General features: G+C 50.7%; 1 protein-coding gene across 14 annotated transcripts in view; it reads left to right on the top strand.

Annotated features, from left to right (window-relative positions):
- The window catches only part of PCNT (pericentrin), a 120,864-nt gene that overhangs the window by 12,446 nt on the left and 91,374 nt on the right, over window positions 1-17,044 (top strand). For all 14 annotated transcript variants that reach the window (XM_078358656.1, XM_078358658.1, XM_078358657.1 and 11 more), the window contains 9 exons: window positions 7,361-7,441; window positions 7,967-8,222; window positions 8,661-8,716; window positions 10,094-10,268; window positions 10,827-10,963; window positions 12,604-12,715; window positions 14,316-14,559; window positions 15,288-15,369; window positions 16,762-16,936. In XM_078358656.1, the coding sequence (XP_078214782.1) occupies window positions 7,361-7,441; window positions 7,967-8,222; window positions 8,661-8,716; window positions 10,094-10,268; window positions 10,827-10,963; window positions 12,604-12,715; window positions 14,316-14,559; window positions 15,288-15,369; window positions 16,762-16,936 (1,318 nt within the window). The remainder of the gene's footprint in view (window positions 1-7,360; window positions 7,442-7,966; window positions 8,223-8,660; window positions 8,717-10,093; window positions 10,269-10,826; window positions 10,964-12,603; window positions 12,716-14,315; window positions 14,560-15,287; window positions 15,370-16,761; window positions 16,937-17,044) is intronic.

Consider the following 17,044-nt stretch of genomic DNA (forward strand, 5'->3'; position numbering starts at 1 on the left):
AGGCTACTTAGGTCACTCCTCTCTTCCCAGCCCCTCACTATGGTTGTGTCTTAACTGCTGATTATTGTAGTCAGGTGCATCCACCACTGGCTACTTCCTATCCTGGGATCCCACAACTCCTGGTCAGTTGTTTTTTTTTTTTTTTTTTTTTTTTTTAAGTTGGAGTCTTGCTCTTTCGCCCAGGATGGAGTACATGGCACAATTTCAACTCACTGCAACCTCCGCCTCTGAGTTCAAGCAGTTCTGCCTCTGCCTCCTGAGTAGCTGGGATTACAGGTGCATGCCACCATGTCTTGCTCATTTTTTATTTTTTTTATTTTTATTTATTTATTTTTTGAGACAGAGTTTCGCTCGTTACCCAGGCTGGAGTGCAATGGTGTGATCTCGTCTCACTGCAACCTCTGCCTCCTGGGTTCAGGCAATTCTCCTGCCTCAGCCTCCCGAGTAGCTGGGATTACAGGCATGCACCGCCATGCCCAGCTAATTTTTTTTATTTTTTATTTTTAGTAGAGACGGGGTTTCACCATGTTGACCAGGATGGTCTCGATCTCTTGACCTCGTGATCCACCCACCTCGGCCTCCTAAAGGGCTGGGATTACAGGCATGAGCCACTGCTCCTGGCCTCATTTTTGTATTTTTTAGTACAGACAGGGTTTCACCATGCTGATCAGGCTGGTCTCAAACTCCTGACCTCGTGATCTGCCTGCCTTGGCCTCCCAAAGTGCTGGGATTACAAGTGTGAGCCACTGTGTCTGGCCAAGTTTTTTAAAATTGCATACTGGTTTTCTTTGAGACAGCGTCTTGCTCCATTGCCCCGGCTGGAGTACAGCGGTGCAATCTCGGCTCACTACGGCCTTGAGCTCCTGGGCTCAATCAATCCTCCCACCTCAGCCTCCCAAGTAGCTGGCAGTACAGGCGCATGCCAACACGCCTGGGTAATTTTTGTTATTTTTATTTTTTTGTAGACACAGGGTCTTATGTTGACAGGACTGGTCTTGAACTCTTGACCTCAAATGATCCTCCTTCCTCGGCCTCCCAAAGTATTGGGATTACTGGTGTGAGCCACCTCACCCACCCTAAAAATTACAGGCTTTTCAGTTCATTCTTTGTAATGTACAATAGCTTAAAGTCATATCTACTACCCAGTTACCCTCCAGAACGACCCGGGTCCCCAAGAGTGCTTTGTGTTCTCTTTCTGATCAGCCATGCCCTCTTTCCTCAGGCTCTGGCAACCACTGGTCTGTTTCCTGTTCCATAGTTTTGCCTTTTCCAGAATGTTCTCCAGATGGAATTAAGTAATATGTAGCCTTCTGGGTCCAACTTTTTAAATCACTGAACAAAATTAGTTTAAGATTTATCCAAGTGTGGCCGGGCACAGTGGCTCATGCCTGTAATCCCTGCACTTTGGGAGGCTGAGGTGGGTGGATCACCTGAGGTCAGAAGTTTAAGGGCCAACATGGTGAAACCCCATCTCTACCAAAAATACAAAAAATTAGCTGGTCATGGTGACAGGCACCTGTAATCCCAGCTACTTGAGAGGCTGAGTCAGGAGAATCTCTTTAACCTGGGAGGCGGAGGTTGCAATGAGCCAAGATCATGCCATTGCACTTCAGTCTGGGCAACAGAGCGAAACTCTGCCTCAAAAAAAAAAAACACCCAAAAAATTAGCCAGGGGTGGGGGTGGGCACCTGTAATCCCAGGTACTCAGGAGGCTGAGGCAGGAGAATTGCTTGAACCTGGGAGGCAGAGGATGCAGTCAGCGGAGATTGCACCACTGCACTCCAGCCTGGGAGATAGAGCGGGACTCTGTCTCATGGAGGTTGCAGGGGAAGATTCATTCAAGTTTCAGATTGATTAGTAGCTCATTCCTTTTTTTTTTTTTTTTTTAAAGACGGGGTTTCACCATGTTGGTCAGGCTGGTCTGGAACTCCCGACCTTAGGTGATCCACCCGCCTTGGCTTCCAAAGTGCTTCAATTATAGGTGTGAGTCACCGTGCCCGGCCTAGCTCATTCCTTTTTGATGCTGGTTAGTACTTCATTGTGTGGCTGGTACACAGTTTATCTACTCACTTGGTGAAGGACATCTTTGTTTCTTTGTTGCTTCTAGCTTTTTTTGACTGTAAATAACAAATTTGGCCATTTTTTTTATTTTTGGAGACAGAGTTTTGCTCTTGTAGCCCAAGCTGGAGTGCAGTGGTAGCCTGTTGCCCAGGCTGGAGTGTGCTGGTGTGAATTCAGCTCATTGCAGCCTCTGCCACCAGGGTTCAAGTGATTCTCATGCCTTGGCCTCTTGAGTAGCTGGGATTACAGACATGCAACACCATGCCTAATTTTTTTATTTTTAGTGGGGACAGGATTTTGCCATGTTGGCCGGGCTGGAGTGCAGTGGCATGTTCTCGGCTTATTGCAACCTCTGCCTCCCAGGCTCAAGCCATTCTCCTGCCTCAGCCTCCTGAGTAGCTGGGATTATAGGTGTGCACCATTATGTTGGGCTAATTTTTGTATTTTTAGTATAGACAGAGTTTCACCATATTGACCAGGCTGGTCTTGAATGCCTGATCTCAGGTGATCTGCCCACCTGCATTGGTCTAATCTAGGAGGGATGTGTATTTCCAGGAATTTATCCATCGTTTCTAGGTTTTCTGGTTTGTGCACACAAAATGATCTTTTGTATTTCTGTGGTGTTAGCTGTAATATCTCCCATTTAGTTTCTCATTGAGCTTATTTGGATCTTTTCTCTTCCTTTCCTGGTTAATCTTCACTTATGATCTATCTGTTTGGTTTATCTTTTCAAAGATCCAGCTTTTTGTTTCATTTATCTTTTGTATTCTTTTGTATCAATTTCATTTCATTCTGTTCTGATCTTGGTTATTTCTTTTCTTCTGCTGGGCTTGGGTTTGGTTTGCTGTTTCTCTACTTCCTTGAGGTGTGAGCTTAGATTGTCTGTCTGTGCTCTTTCAGACTTTTTGACGTAGGCATTTAATGCTATAAACTTTCTTCTTACCGCCGCTTTCGCTGTACCCCAGAGGTTTCGATAGGTTGTGTCGCTATTATTGCATTCAAAGAATTTTTAAATTTTCATTTTGATTTCATTTGATCATTCAGGAGCAGATTATTTAATTTCTATGTGTTTGTATAGTTTTTGAAGATTCCTTTTGGAGTTAATTTCCAGCTTTACTCCAGTGAGATCTGTGAGAGTATTTGATATATTTCATTTTTCTTAAATTTATCGGGATTTGTTTTGTGGCCAATCGTATGGCTTATCTTGGATAATGTTCCATGTGCTAATGAACAGAATGTATATTCTGCAGTTGTTGGATAGAATATTCTGTAAATATCTCTTAAGTCCATTTGTTGTAATGTATAGTTTAAGTCCATTGTTTTTTGCTGTCTCTCTGTTTCGATGACCTATCTAGTGCCGTCAGTGAGTGTTGAAGTCGCCACTGTTATTGTGTTGCCCTCTATCTCACTTCTTTCTTTTTTTCTTTTTCTTTTTTTTTTTTGAGACAGAGTTTGGCTCTTGTTGCCCAGGCTGAAATGCAGTGGCATGATCTTGGCTCACTGCAACCTATGCCAGGTTCAAGCAATTCTCCTGCCTTAGCCTCCTGAGTAGCTGTGATTACAGGCGCTTGCCACCATGCCCGGCTGCTTTTTGTATTTTTAGTAGAGACAAGGTTTCTTCATGTTGGCCAGGCTGGTCTGGAATTCCCAATCTCATGATCTGCTTGCCTTGGCCACCCAAAGTGCTGGGATAACAGGTGTGAGCCACCGCGCCCAGCCCATGCTGTATCTTTTAAGTGGAACATTTAGGCCATTTACACTCAACCTTAGTATAGGTCCTGTGAGATTTATGCTTTTTTTTTTTTTTGAGATAAAGTTGCGCTCTTGTTGCCCAGGCTGGAGTGCAATGGTGTGATCTTGGCTCACTGCAACCTCCACCTCCTGGGTGCCTCAGCCTCCCAAGTAGCTGGAATTATAAGCGCCCACCACCATGTCTGGCTAAGTTTTTGTATTTTTAGTAGAGACAGGGTTTCTCCATGTCGGTCAGGCTGGTCTCAAACTCCTTACCTCAGGTAGTCCACCCCAAAGTGCAGGGATTATTAGAGGTGTGAGCTACTATGCTGTGCCAGCTTCTTGTATATGGGTGTCTAGATCTCTAGCAAGACTAGGGAATTGGTCAGTTAGCTGCAGTTGCCCTCTGAGGACAGCTGACAACCCCCTAGCCTGACTCTTACACTGTTTCTGTGTGTGGGGGTGTATTTGTTCATCCATCAGGGTCTGCAGAACAGACCTCCAGGTGTGGTGATCAACATCTCAACCCCTCTCCACATGCCTGCACCTTTGGCTGTGGCTTCCGGTCTTGTATCCATACTTCCTGTTTTCCCCTCCCCTTCCGGATTCTACTCAGAAAAATTCATGCTCAGTCAAAATTATGATGGAGTTCAGCTGGGAGCTTCCTTTACCCTGCAGCCTCTCCCCAGTTCTGCTGGCTGCTTTCCCTTCCTCAGGGACCCCTGTGAAATGAGCACTGGGGACCGGGAGTACCTACAGGGTTCTTCTCACTGCTGCTTCTACTTTTGCGTTTCACTTGGCTCTCTTCAATCCTTTTCAGCTCTAGGAAAGGTTAAATCCTTCCCCAGTGAGGATGTGTGTTTGGAGGCAGGCTTTCCCCCCCTCACACTTTGGAAACTCAGTTTTTCAGCTGTCTTGCAGTGTTTGCTGAAAGGTACTTCTTTCAGAGGGTCTGAGGATTCTTTCGGTTTTCCTGGTATGTTCCCATAGTGGTTCTTGCGGCAAAAGTTCATGATGTGATTCTCCACACTCCATTCCATCTGCCCGTCCAAGTGGGAGCTGCACGTTAGTCCTGTCTTGTGTCTGCCATTTTCCTCCTTGTCAAACCTTTAAAGAGGTTTATTCTGAGACGAACGTGTTTGACCAAGGCCCAATGCATTCTCAAGAAGTCATGAGAGCTTGTGCCCCCATGGTTGCTTCTAATCACCCCCCTCAGATTTGGGGGCATGGCCAGACTCCAACACCTGTGCTTCTCTGGTTCCTCCTGGCTCCCCAAATGGCCTGAGTTTTCAGGACCCTCTATCTGGGGGAGTTCCCTCTCTTAAGAGCATTTCAAGTCATTTTTGTTAGATTTTATCCAGCAGTTCTAGAGGTTTTAAGCGCATGCCTTTGAGTTTAAAACTGGACATTCAAAACCGGATGTTCCTATGTTTCCTTTTCCAATTAAAAGGGAAAATATAGCTGGGTGCAGTGGCTCATGCCTGTAATCCCAGCACTTTGGGAGGCCAAGGCGGGTGGATAACCTGAGGTCAGGAGTTTGAGACTAGCCAGGTCAGCATGGTGAAACCCCATCTCTACTAAAAATATAAAAAATTAGCTGGGCATGGTGATGCACGCCTGTAATCCCAGCTACTTGGGAGGCTGAGGCAGGAGAATCGCTTGAACCCATGAGGCGGAGGTTGCAGTGAGCCGAGATTGCACCATTGCACTCCAGCCTGGGCAACAGAGCGACACTCCGTCTCAAAAATCATAAAATAAAAAGACAACACTTGATTTGAGGTTGGCCATGGAGTGGCTGTGAGGGGAGACAGGACAGGACTGTGGGGGTTGGGTGGGTTTCCATTTACAGAGGCAGAGAACAGCGTGTTGGAGGAGCCCCTGATATATATGTTTTTAAGTTGAGATGGATTCTCACTTTCTTGTCCAGGCTGGAGTGCAGTGGCATGATCTTGGCTCACTGTGGCCTCCACCTCCTGGGTTTAAGCCATTTTCCTGCCTCAGCCTCCTGAGTAGCTGGGATTACAGGTGCAAGCCACCACACCCGGCTAATTTTTGTATATTTTGTAGAGATAGGGTTTCACCATGTTGCCCAGGCTGGTCTCGAACTCCTGACCTCGTGATCTGCCTGCCTTGGCCCCCCAAAGTGCTGGGATAACAGGCGCAAGCCACTACGCCCAGCTAATTTTTGTATATTTTGTAGAGATAGGGTTTCACCATGTTGCCCAGGCTGGTCTCTAACTCCTGACCTCGTGATCTGCCCGCCTTGGCCCTCCCAAAGTGCTGGGAATACAGGCGTGAGCCACCGTGCCCAGCCTGAGCCCCTGACATTGAAGGGAGATGTTGTTGCATTGGTGCAGCATCTGCCCTGAGGATAAGTCATTCACAGCAGCCCCTGTGGAGCTCCCACACCACCCTCTCTGTCTAGTTCCTCTGGGGGCCTTTCTAGCCTTCACAACTGTATCAAGCCTCTATCTCTCCACCCCTAGCCAGTCCTCCAGTTTGGGCAGAAAAATTTAGTTTGGGTCATTTTTTAGTCTGAAATACTCCGCAAGCAAGTGGGTCACCTGGGGCCCAGAGAGGTGCCTGGCTATGCAGGGGAAGCCAGAGAACAGTCGCTTCCACAGGCAGGGGAGACCTCCTAGGCGCCAGTCAGGGGGCAGGAGCCTGCAGGGAGGGCCAGGGTGGTGGTGGGGTCAGGATCCGTGCTGAGGGCCCCCTGTAGCTCTCCTCTTCCCTTTGGGTTATTGCTACTGAAAACGTTTCCAGAGGTGGGAATGTTGAGACAGGGAAAGGCTTTCTGTAACTCAACCTACGTCACCAAAAAATGTCTGCCGAGAAAAAAGTTGAAGCAGTGGATTCTGACGTTGATAGTGCTTGGGTGGGTTTGTTTCCTCTGGCTACAATGGCACTGAGGGTTCGTGATATTCTTGCCAACGTTTGATGATTTCATGGCCACACAGAGATCTTTCAAGTTTGTGTTTCCGGATTGGGTTACCTTCATTGGTACCCACTTTATCCAAGCATTTTATGCCCATTTTTCCCTCTATAGGTGTCTCTTTCTCCTTTTCCTGAGAGCAGGTTATGCGTTCCCCCCACGGCAACACTGCTGTGGCGTGGGGGAGAGATCACAGCTTATGTTCCTAGGACTTTATTTAACAATTTTTTTTTTTTTTTTTGAGACGAAGTCTTACTCTGTCACCCAGGCTGGAGTACAGTGGCCTCCAGGATACTCCATCGCTATGGATTTATGGATGCTGAACATATGTAAATGGAATCTCACCACGTGCGGCCTTCTGTGTCTGCTCTTCCACTCAGCTCATGTCTTTAGGGCTATCCTGTGTTGTAGGCTGAGTCAGGGCTTCATTCCTTCTTGTGGCTGAATGGCAGCCCACGTTTTATTCAACTGTTCATCCATCAGTGGGCTTTTGGGTTGACTGCTGCTGTGGACAAGTGTGTATGAGATTTTGTGAGGACGTGAATTTTCAGCTCTTGGGCACATCACGATGGCTTCTTAGTGACTGTTTTCTCATGTGAATTCTGGATCACATCCTTTGCCTTTTTTCCCCAGGAGTGTGAACAAGAATGTGAACTTGCCGTTGCTGACATGGAGAGCCGGTGTGAAGATGAGGCTGGCCCGCAGCAGAGTCAGGTGACCTGGTGGGGCCCACACAGGCTCATAGCATGGGCTTCGTTACCCTACAGGGCACAGCGGGCTCCTGGTGGATGGGGCAGGTGCTGCCATCTCCTCTCTCTGCCTTGTTTGTTTCCACATTCTGTGTGTGGGGCCACAGAAGGGCCAGTGGAGGGAACAGGCGTGGATGCCGGAGGTCAGGGGGCCTGGTCAGGTGCCCTGAGTGACGCACTGACCTCAGGGCTGGCCACTCTCCCTATCAGCTTTGAAGCCCCCTCCAGGTACAGTGCTCTTGTCCAGTGAGGGAATTTGGGGTGCTGGTGCTCAGGGCGGTGATGGGCTATGGGGTCACTGGTGGAGTTGCTGGTTGGTGTCTTGGTGTCGTCTGGGTCTCTGTGTCCTGCTCTTGCCCCCAGGAGGTGTCTGCTGTTTTCTTTTCTGTGTCTTCCTTACCCTTACTCATTCCCATTCATGCTTCTCTGTCTCCTGACGTGCCCTGGTTCTGAGCATGGGCCCTCATCAGAGGCCTTCTCTGCACTGCAGGCAGTGCACGGCCTTGAACTGGAGGCGCTGCGCCTCAGCCTGAGCAACATGCACACGGCGCAGCTGGAGCTGACGCAGGCCAACCTCCAGAAGGAGAAGGAGACGGCGCTGACGGAGCTGCGGGAGATGCTCAACAGCCGGCGTGCCCAGGAGCTGGCCCTGCTGCAGAGCCGGCAGCAGCACGAGCTGGATCTCCTCCGGGAGCAACATGCACGGGAGAAGGAGGAGGTGGCGCTCAGGTGTGGACAGGAAGCAGGTACGGCACGGGCCAGGCAGGCGCAGGTGGTGTGTGGGCTCGGCGTGGGCATTGTGCTTCTTCCCTCTTGGGGTTGGGAGCTGGGGCACCCTAGCACTGTCTCCCCATCTCTGTTCTCAGCACCTCACCTGGCATCTGGCTCTGTGAGAGCCTGAACAAAGGGGTCCCTCGGGTTTTTGTGGCCAGGAGATTAGAGCGGGTTTTTAGATGAGACCCAGGGCTGACCTTCACCTCCTCTCTTAGATTGTCCTGTGTGGCTGGAAGTCACGGTGTCCTCAGTTTGTTATTTAAGCCAGGCTCCATCACAGACACGTTCTGCTAGCCCATGAGTGCTGCCACACATCCAGTGGGTACCAGAGCCTGGTTGTTTCCTGGGTGATTGGGTCACTGAAAAGGTTGAGATTGAGTGACCTGAGCTACTTTTTGTTTTTCTTGCAGCTGAGCTGAAGGAGAAATTACAATCAGAAATGGAGAAAAACGCCCAGATAATAGAGGTACCCGTGATGGATTGTAAGATGCAGGTTTCTGTGTGTTGTTTTTCCTTTCTTGCCAGGTCCCATGAGAACGCTCCTTGCTGGGATTCAGACAGAAGCCAGTCGAGGCTTTGTTAAAGTGTGCCGGGTGGAAGTGTATTGCACTCTTTGTTTATGTAGTCTGTATTTGTCAGAAAGCGTGTTTTGTGTTTTACTTTGATTTGTATGACATAAAGGCACTCATCTGCCCCTCCATGCTGGCTTCCGAGTGCCCCCCGTGGCCTGCCCCTGAGTGTTTTCTGGGACACAGCCTCTGCCCACGTGGACATGGCAGTTAACTGCAGTGCATGGGGTGTGGGTGCTGGGCGCTGGGGAGAATACCAAACAGGGAGGAGGTTTCTGGTGGGGTGGGTTTCACCTGCTACGGGTGGCCTCACTAGGGGACCACAGGTAGTGCCATGTCATTGCCAGGCCCTTTGCTAGGGGGTGAGCCATCTGCAGTGCTGAGTGTGGAGGCCCTTCCTGAGCCAGGCGTCTGGGCAGCTCTCAGGCCATTGGCAGGCAATGGATGTCAGTCCAGGCTTGGGGTTGTGTTCTGGTCACCTGCTCTTCCGATCCGGGCAGTGGGATTCATTTCTCAGAGCACTTGGGACAGAGACTAGCCCTTGGGTGAAGGTGGGCAAAGTTGCCATTGGTTCCTGGGTCTTGTAGGGAGATGCATTTCTAATGCTTTGAGGGTGACTGTGTAGATTATGCCTTGTGTGCAGAGGTCGGTTTATTTTGGGGTAGGTGGTCCTTGCTTGCTTTGTGCAGAGGCTGGTCTGTTTTGGGGTAGGTGGTCCTTTCTCGCTGTGTGCAGAGGCTGGTCTGTTTTGGGGTGGATGGTCTTGACTTTTCTCAGCTGCTTGCCTCCTGTATGCCTCTGCTTCTCTGTCCTGCCAGCACTCAGGGGAGAGATTGGGTGTCAGGCCTGTCAGGACAGTTGAGTTGAGGGGGAATGACTCCCCGTTCTTGTTTTTTGTTTTGTTTTGAGACAGGGTCTTGTTCTGCCTCCCAGGCTGGAGTGCAGTGGCATAATCATAGCTCACTGCAGCCTTGACCTCCTGGGCTCATTTGATCCTCCTGTCTCAGCCTCCCCAGTATCTGGGACTACAGGCGCGTGCTACCACACCCAGCTAATTTCTGCATTTCTTTGTAGAGATGGGGTCTCACTATGTTGCCCAGGCTGGTCTCAAATTCCTGGGCTCGGGTGATCTGCCCACCCAGCCTCTCAAAAGTGCTGGGATTACAGACGTGAGCCACTTTGCCTGGTTTCCTCATGAGTTTTGACCGTGTGATTTAAATTTCTTTAGCGCAGATAATCAACTATTGACTTTAATTTTTTTTTTTTTTAATTAGACCCTGAAGGAAGACTGGGAATCTGAGAAAGATTTATGTTTAGAAAATCTACGCAAAGAATTGTCTGCAAAGCATCAGTCAGAAATGAAGGATTTACAAAATCAGTTTCAGAAAGAATTGGCAGAACAGAAAATTGAGTTGGAGAAGATTTTTCAAGACAAAAATAAGGCTGAATGTGAGTAATGAAAATGAGCAAGTGTGGAGAGGTACTGAGTTCTCCTGCGTGTTACTGGAACGAATGCCGTTCGTGTCACTATGCGTGAGGGAGCACCCGTTTCCTGCCTTTGCTTTTTTTTTTCTTTTTTTTCCTCTAACACAGATCATTGGAAACAACCTGCCTTTGCTTCTAAATGTTGGATGGCTCCGTGCACGTGTGACAGGCTGGTGGCTGTCATGGGTCACAGGACTCTCAGGATCCTTAAACCTTCCTGATCTTTGTTTCAGAGATTTTCTTGGCATGCTCAGTTGCTAAATTATTACCAAAGCTGCTGCGTTGTGCTGGTTCACTTTTGAAACTCATGTGTGTTCCAGCATGACCCTCATGGTGGGATGGCATGGGTAGGTGATGTCCGTGCCTCACTGTGGTGCACCTCAGGTGTGTGAGACTCACATGAGGGGTCCGGGGGATGCGGGATGCCCAGGGCAGGGCCTTGGGTGGCAGTGCTCTGCATGCACCGTTATCATTACTGGGGTTCCTGTCTTGTAACCAAGTGAGTTTGCTTTATCATTCTAGGGGCCCTTAGGAACCTGGAGAATCAGCATCAAGCAGCCATTGAAAAGTTACGTGAAGACCTGCAGTCCGAGCACTGCCGGTATTTAGAAGACTTGGAGTTAAAGTTCAAAGAAAATGAAAAAGAAAAACAGTTGGAGGTGGGCAGCAGCTTAAGTTACTTTAATTACTTGGTATCTTAAGGAAGTTTTAAAAGATTTTGGAATCGGGCTGTTTCACATTATGTTATTTGCTAAAACTTAAGTACCAAATTTAAAGAGATTGGCTGGGTGTGGTGGATCACGCCTGTAATTCCAGCACTTTGTGGGAGGCCAAGGTACGTGGATCACATGAGGTCAGGAGTTTGAAACCAGCCTGGCCAACATAGCGAAACCCCATCTCTACTAAAAATACAAAAGTTAACTGGGTGTGGTGGCGGGCACCTGTAATCCCAGCTACTCAGGAGGCTGAGGCACAAGAATTGCTTGAACCCAGGAGGCGGAGGTTGCAGTAAGCTGAGATCGTGCCACTGCACTCCAGCCTGGGTGACAAGAGCGAAACTCCGTCTCAAAAAAAAAAAAAAACAAATAAAATAAAACAAAATAAATAAATTTAGAAAGACCATCAGTGGTGAATAAAAGTGTAAGGATATAGTCTGTGAGACTGATTTAATAATTATGTTCAGTCTTACACTTAGAAATGCATATTCTTTACACGTGTTCCTGAGACAGTTACACAAATTTCAAACACTAGGTAGGTGTAAGGCCACATCCTCTGACCGTAATCCAGTAAACCCGAGATTCCTGGGAAAAGTTAACCAAAACTTTTTCTGCTGTTGTATATTCAAGTTGCTTTTCTAATGAAACACTCTGTATCAAAATGTAGATGTGGCCAGGTCCTTGCAGGGGGCCTGACAAACCCAGGCCTCAGACTGAGTATCCCAAGCATCATTTCAGGAAATTAAAACATAAATCACAGATGGGGTTAGTTGTGGTGTGTGAGAGATTTACACACCTAAGAATACAGATGTAGCTGGGGTCTGGGGTGTCAGGGAGGCCTGTCCTGGGCCCCTTATGTCTCCCAGTGGGGCTCCGGGGCCCACACACTCCTCTCCTGCAGAGTACTCAGGCCCGGTCTCTCCCTGGGCCCTTCCAGGCTTTTCCTCATGGATGGGAAAGAGGGGGCTGCTAGCACCTGCTGGCCCTGATGCCCACAATGGGGAAGGTAGGAGGGGCCGCTTTCACGAAGAGGACAGGCCAGCCCCAGGTGCAGCGTCGCCCAGGACATCCCGCCTTGCTGGGCTGGGCTCTTGCTGATTGTACAGAAAAGTTCAGTGTCAAAGTGTAAGGGTATCTGCTTCCTTCATTTTAAAGTATTGAAAGTAGAAGCTCCCTGTTTGGTAGTCGTGGGTACTATGGGCTAGTAAGACTTCCTAAATATCATTCAGCGGTCTGTATGTGTGACCCCCAAACCGAAGCAGGGAGGTACACACAGATGAAACCACACAGCTGCGACTGTCATGTAACCTGGCCGGGCCCACTTCTCAGCTGAGACATGCAGACCTGGAAGGCCCTGTGATTCTGAAAGTGCGTGGCCTTGTGGAGTTAGCACTGTGATCCCGCTTGCCACGGACAGAGCTCTCTTGGTCTCTGCTGTGGCTGGCTTTCTCTCAGCTGCAGGTTTGGGATGTGGACTTTTACCCTGAGGATTGCAGTGGCAGGGATAAAACCACAACTGTCTCTGCTGGGATGGGGGCCTTGAGCTCATTAGGTTCTCACCTCGACACGTTGCTTTTTTCCAGTTAGAGAATCTTCAAGCATCATACGAAGACCTGAAGGTGCAGTCACAAGAAGAGATCAGGCATCTATGGTCCCAGCTTGATTCTACGAGGACCAGTAGACAGGAACTGAGTGGTGAGGAATTCTTTTGGAAAATTCAGATACCTAAAAACTGGAGCTCTGTGTTTTTATTGTTGTAACCCCAAGCTAGAATTTAACAATTCTAGCAAGCACAGAAGAGTGGATTTACCTGGTTGGTATTCTGAAGGTTGATGTGTACGGTTTGAAGGTGGAGGTTTATTTCTGAGAGATAGCCCTGGTTTTATGCTAAGCCCAGTGCAGTAGTGACGTGCACCTGTGTGTCCCTAAAGGCGAGACTGACACTGGCAGGGGGTGGTGCCTTCATGTCTCCGGAAAGCTTTCCAGTGGTGCTGAGTGTTCACCTTGGCAAGACCGTTGAGTGCTGTCCAGGTGCGTGCAGGCTCACCCGGTGTCTGGGGTCACAGGGTGGTGCCTCACATCCTGTTGCCAGGCTCCTGTGGCCCCAGCTCTCCGGTCTCCATGCCCCAGCAGCTGCAGCCACTTGCTGAGGGCAGCTCTGCTCCAGCTGCCCCCCTACAGCTGAGTACCTTTGGAGACCCCAACCCTAGGGCCCCGTTTCCATGTCACAGAGGTCCCTGTGCAGCTGGTGAGGATGGTGCCTGAGGGCAAGGGCTGGCTAAGCCCAATTCAGGCCCCGGCACCCAGGGCCACAGGACAGGAGGGTGAGCCACTGTGCACCTCCTGGAGCTCAGGTGCAGGCAGAGCCTCCGGCCCAACTCGTCCTTGTGGGTGGTGGGATTTGGAGCAAAGAGAACTTAGGAGAAAGAACCGGAGACTCCACCGCTGTTACCAGGGCACTAGGCCTGGCTCCCAGCCCTGTGCCCTGTTGGGACCAGGTAGAGCCGGGTGTGTGTCAATTTGACTTTCCCTTGGGGTATGTCTGTCGCTGGAGGCTGCAGAAGACAGAAGCTGAGGGGGTCCGCAGGCATGACTGCTTTGCGCTGGCTCCGGCTCTGGCTTAGTACTCAGCTTGTCTCTGTCCTGCCGGTCAAGACCCATGCAGAGAATCCTGCTTTGCCACCTCTGTGGTAGTGAGCAGCTTCAGTGCCCGTTGCTGGCTGTCAACCGCTGTAGAGCAGCCGGTTATAGTCTCCTGAACACAGTAGCGATGGGGACAAGTTCTCTTTGGGTCCATGTTGCTTTTCCGTTGCTGTGTAACAAGTTATTGTGAACTTGGTGGCCTAAAGCAACACGCATTCGTTAGCTTACGGAAGGTCCAAGGTGGTTCAGCTGGGTTTTCTGTCCAGGGTCCTCCCCCGTAGTCCACATCCAGGTGTCGGCCAGCATGTACTGACCTGAGCCTGCTTCTGGGCTTGTTCAGGTTGGTCCGAATCCAATTTCCTGGGGCTGCAGGACCATCGTCGGTCTTTTGCTGGCTGTGGCCACCGCACCCCTGCCACTTGGATGGCTGCTCTTGCTCACAGCCCTGTGGCTCTTGCCACTGCTTAGAGATAGCTGTCCACTCTCAGGGGCATGTGAGAATCTAAGCCGCAGAGGTCCCTTGTCACTCTCAGGTTCAGGATGGGCCCTTTCCTGAGTTCTGCCCCCACCACAGGTAACCAGGCTCTTGGCCTGTTGCCTGCCTTGGGGGTGTCCCATGTTAAGATGATTGCGTGACTCCGTCATGTTGCAGAGTTGCATGAGCAGCTCCTGGCACGCGCCTCTCACGTGGAAGATTTGGAACAGCTGAAGCAAGGCTTTGAACAGCAGCAACAGGAAGCAAAAATCCAGCATGAGTCTGAACTGGAGCATCTGAGGATCTATTTTGAAAAGAAGTTAAGGGACGCTGAAAAAACTTACCAAGAAGACCTAACCCTATTACAGCAGAGGCTGCAGGGGGCGAGGGAAGATGCTCTTCTGGATTCTGTGGAAGTCGGGTAAATAAAGCAGTTTCCAGCTTCAGTATGTTCCTGCAATACAGGTGCCATGCTCCGAGTTCAGGTGTAGTTTTGGTGATTTCAGGTCAGTGGACACCAGTGGCTTTTTGTACAAACACATTTTATGGTCGAGACTGAAATACAGGCACAAGCACCTGAGTGTGGCCTGCCCGTGTGTGTGTGTGCATGAGCCAGTGGTAGGCACACTCTCATCCAGGTCTGTGTGTAGGTGTTGGTGGTGGGCACACTCTCATCCAGGCCAGCATGCATGTCTGTATGCTCAAGTCAGTGGGCGCACTCTCATCCAGACCTGTGTGTGTGTGTGTGTGTGTGTGTGTGTGTGTGTGTGTGTGTTGGTGGATGTGCTCTCATCCAGGCGTGTGTGTGTGTGTGTGTCAGTGGTGGGTGTGCTCTTGTCCAGGCGTGTGTGTGTGTCGGTGGGTGTGCTCTTGTCCAGGCGTGTGTGTGTGTGTGTGTGTCAGTGGTGGGTGTGCTCTCGTCCAAGCCTGTGCATGTATGTGTGAGTTGTTGGCAGGCATGCTCTCGGCCAGGCCTGGGTGTCCCTGTGCTGTGTCCCTGGCTTTGCGGCTTCCATGGCTCCCTGCACATGGGGGAAGTCCTTGAGTGGAAACACGAGGAGGCATCTGTAAACAGGCAGTCCTGGGGAGAGAATAGAGTGCACGTGGAAAAGGGGCATGTGTGGTTTTTACAAACCGTTTTCCCTTCAGTTCATCCTGCATGGGTTTCGAAGAGACACCTGAGAAAGAAAGAAAAGATCACCTTGATAAACTCGAGGCTGAGCAACATAAGGTAATTGGCTGAGTGCTGAGAAGAGGGTGAGTCCCCTACTCGTTACCTTCCAGCCGGGCATATTCCTTGTGACAGAGCCGATTCTGTTCCTCCCGGGGCTTGTCCATGGAAGGAAGGCTGCCTGTGTGTCTTGCGGATGCTGCCCCTGACTTCACTGCTGCTCCGGGGCGGGCCTCACCGTGCACTATTTGATCAGGAAAGGTGGTGGCCGTGGAGCTGGAGCCCCTCTGTCAGCCCCGGGATGCCTTAGCCGTGGGCAAGGCCACCTCCTCCCTGAGGTGGGCTGCATTCTTCAGACTTGACTTTGGCAGTTGGAACGGTGTGAAATTGTGTCTTTGCTTTGAGTACGCACAGAACGCCTGCTGGCTTTTCTATTTCTTCCTTGAATTGCTTCCATGCTGCTACTTCTGTCAGCTTTGACTCTGTGGGGCACTGCTGTCCAAACAGAACTTCTGGAATGATGGAATGTTCTGGTTCTGTGCTGCCAGCGTGGGGCCCACCAGGACACATGGTGCTGTGGAGCACTTGCTGTGTGGCATTGAGCAAGCCCAGCGTCAGGCTCTGGGGGACATGCAGGGAGGAGATGCAGGGGCAGCACCACGTGGCTTGTTGTGTGGTGGAACCAGTGGAGGGGAACCTGGGGCCTCTGGGCCCAGTAGTCAGCAGCCTTCACACTGGAGTAGGGTTCCTGGACCCGCTGGAGGCTGCAGGGTGGTCAAGCAGGGTGGCAGTTGGCCATACGCCAGTTTGAGTTTCCTGCAAAACAAATCCCAAGACAGGATTTGCCACACAAGAGGCTATGGGGGAAATGCCAGAGAAGGGCAAGGCCCAGCTGGAACAGGTGGCCAGGGCTGTCCCACAAGTAGGCCTCGTCCCAGAGGGAGAGCCTGGGAAGGGGTGCAGTGTGCAGCCCCACCAGGCATCCCTGTATCGCATGAGAGCCAACCCCTGCCTCCAGGTGTGAGTGTGATGAGGATACAGCTGTTAGTGGCCAGTGGCCACAGGAGGCTGGCCTTGAGAAGAGAGCTCAGGCCTGAGATGTGAGGCCACGGGGAGAAACACAAGGGGCATGTGCCCCACTGACCCTGCTGCTCAGAGCATTGAGGTGAGGTCTGCGCAGTCCAGGGCCCTGTCCTCCGGAGAGCACCAGCTCCTCTCCGTGCCACCAGTTCCTTTGTCATCTGGCGGCCTGGCTGAGAGATGGTTGTGGGCAGGAGAGCATATGTGTGCCCCCTTGGGCTGGCAGGGTTCACCAGAGCATGGCGTGTGGTCTCATGAACCTGGTGAGGTTTGGGTTTTCTTTGTGCATGGCGGGAAACACCTTTGGGGTTATAGTTGTGAGGGAGGCAGCTCAGCTCACTAGCCTGCTTGTCCTGCGTGGTTTCTCTGCAGGAGGGCCTGCCATGCTTCCAAGTTCAGCTGGGAGAGAGCCATAGGCACCAGTTGGAAGCGCTGGAGTCAGCTCTCTGTATCCAGCACGAGGGGCATGTCTCAGACAGACTCCACGTGGAGGCTGCAGCATTGGGACAGGCGTGGCATCAGGAGCCCTCTGAAGGGCACAGCGGAGGTGAGCCCCTCCTGCCCCACTGTGGTGTCGGCAGGTGCTGACTCTGGGGGACAGTCTTGGGGAGCCCAGATGCCTCGGTTGATCCCAGTCTTCCGTGAAGCACCAGGG

The sequence above is a fragment of the Callithrix jacchus genome, chromosome 21 (genome assembly GCF_049354715.1).
Source record: "Callithrix jacchus isolate 240 chromosome 21, calJac240_pri, whole genome shotgun sequence".
Classification (NCBI taxonomy): Eukaryota; Metazoa; Chordata; class Mammalia; order Primates; family Cebidae; genus Callithrix; species Callithrix jacchus.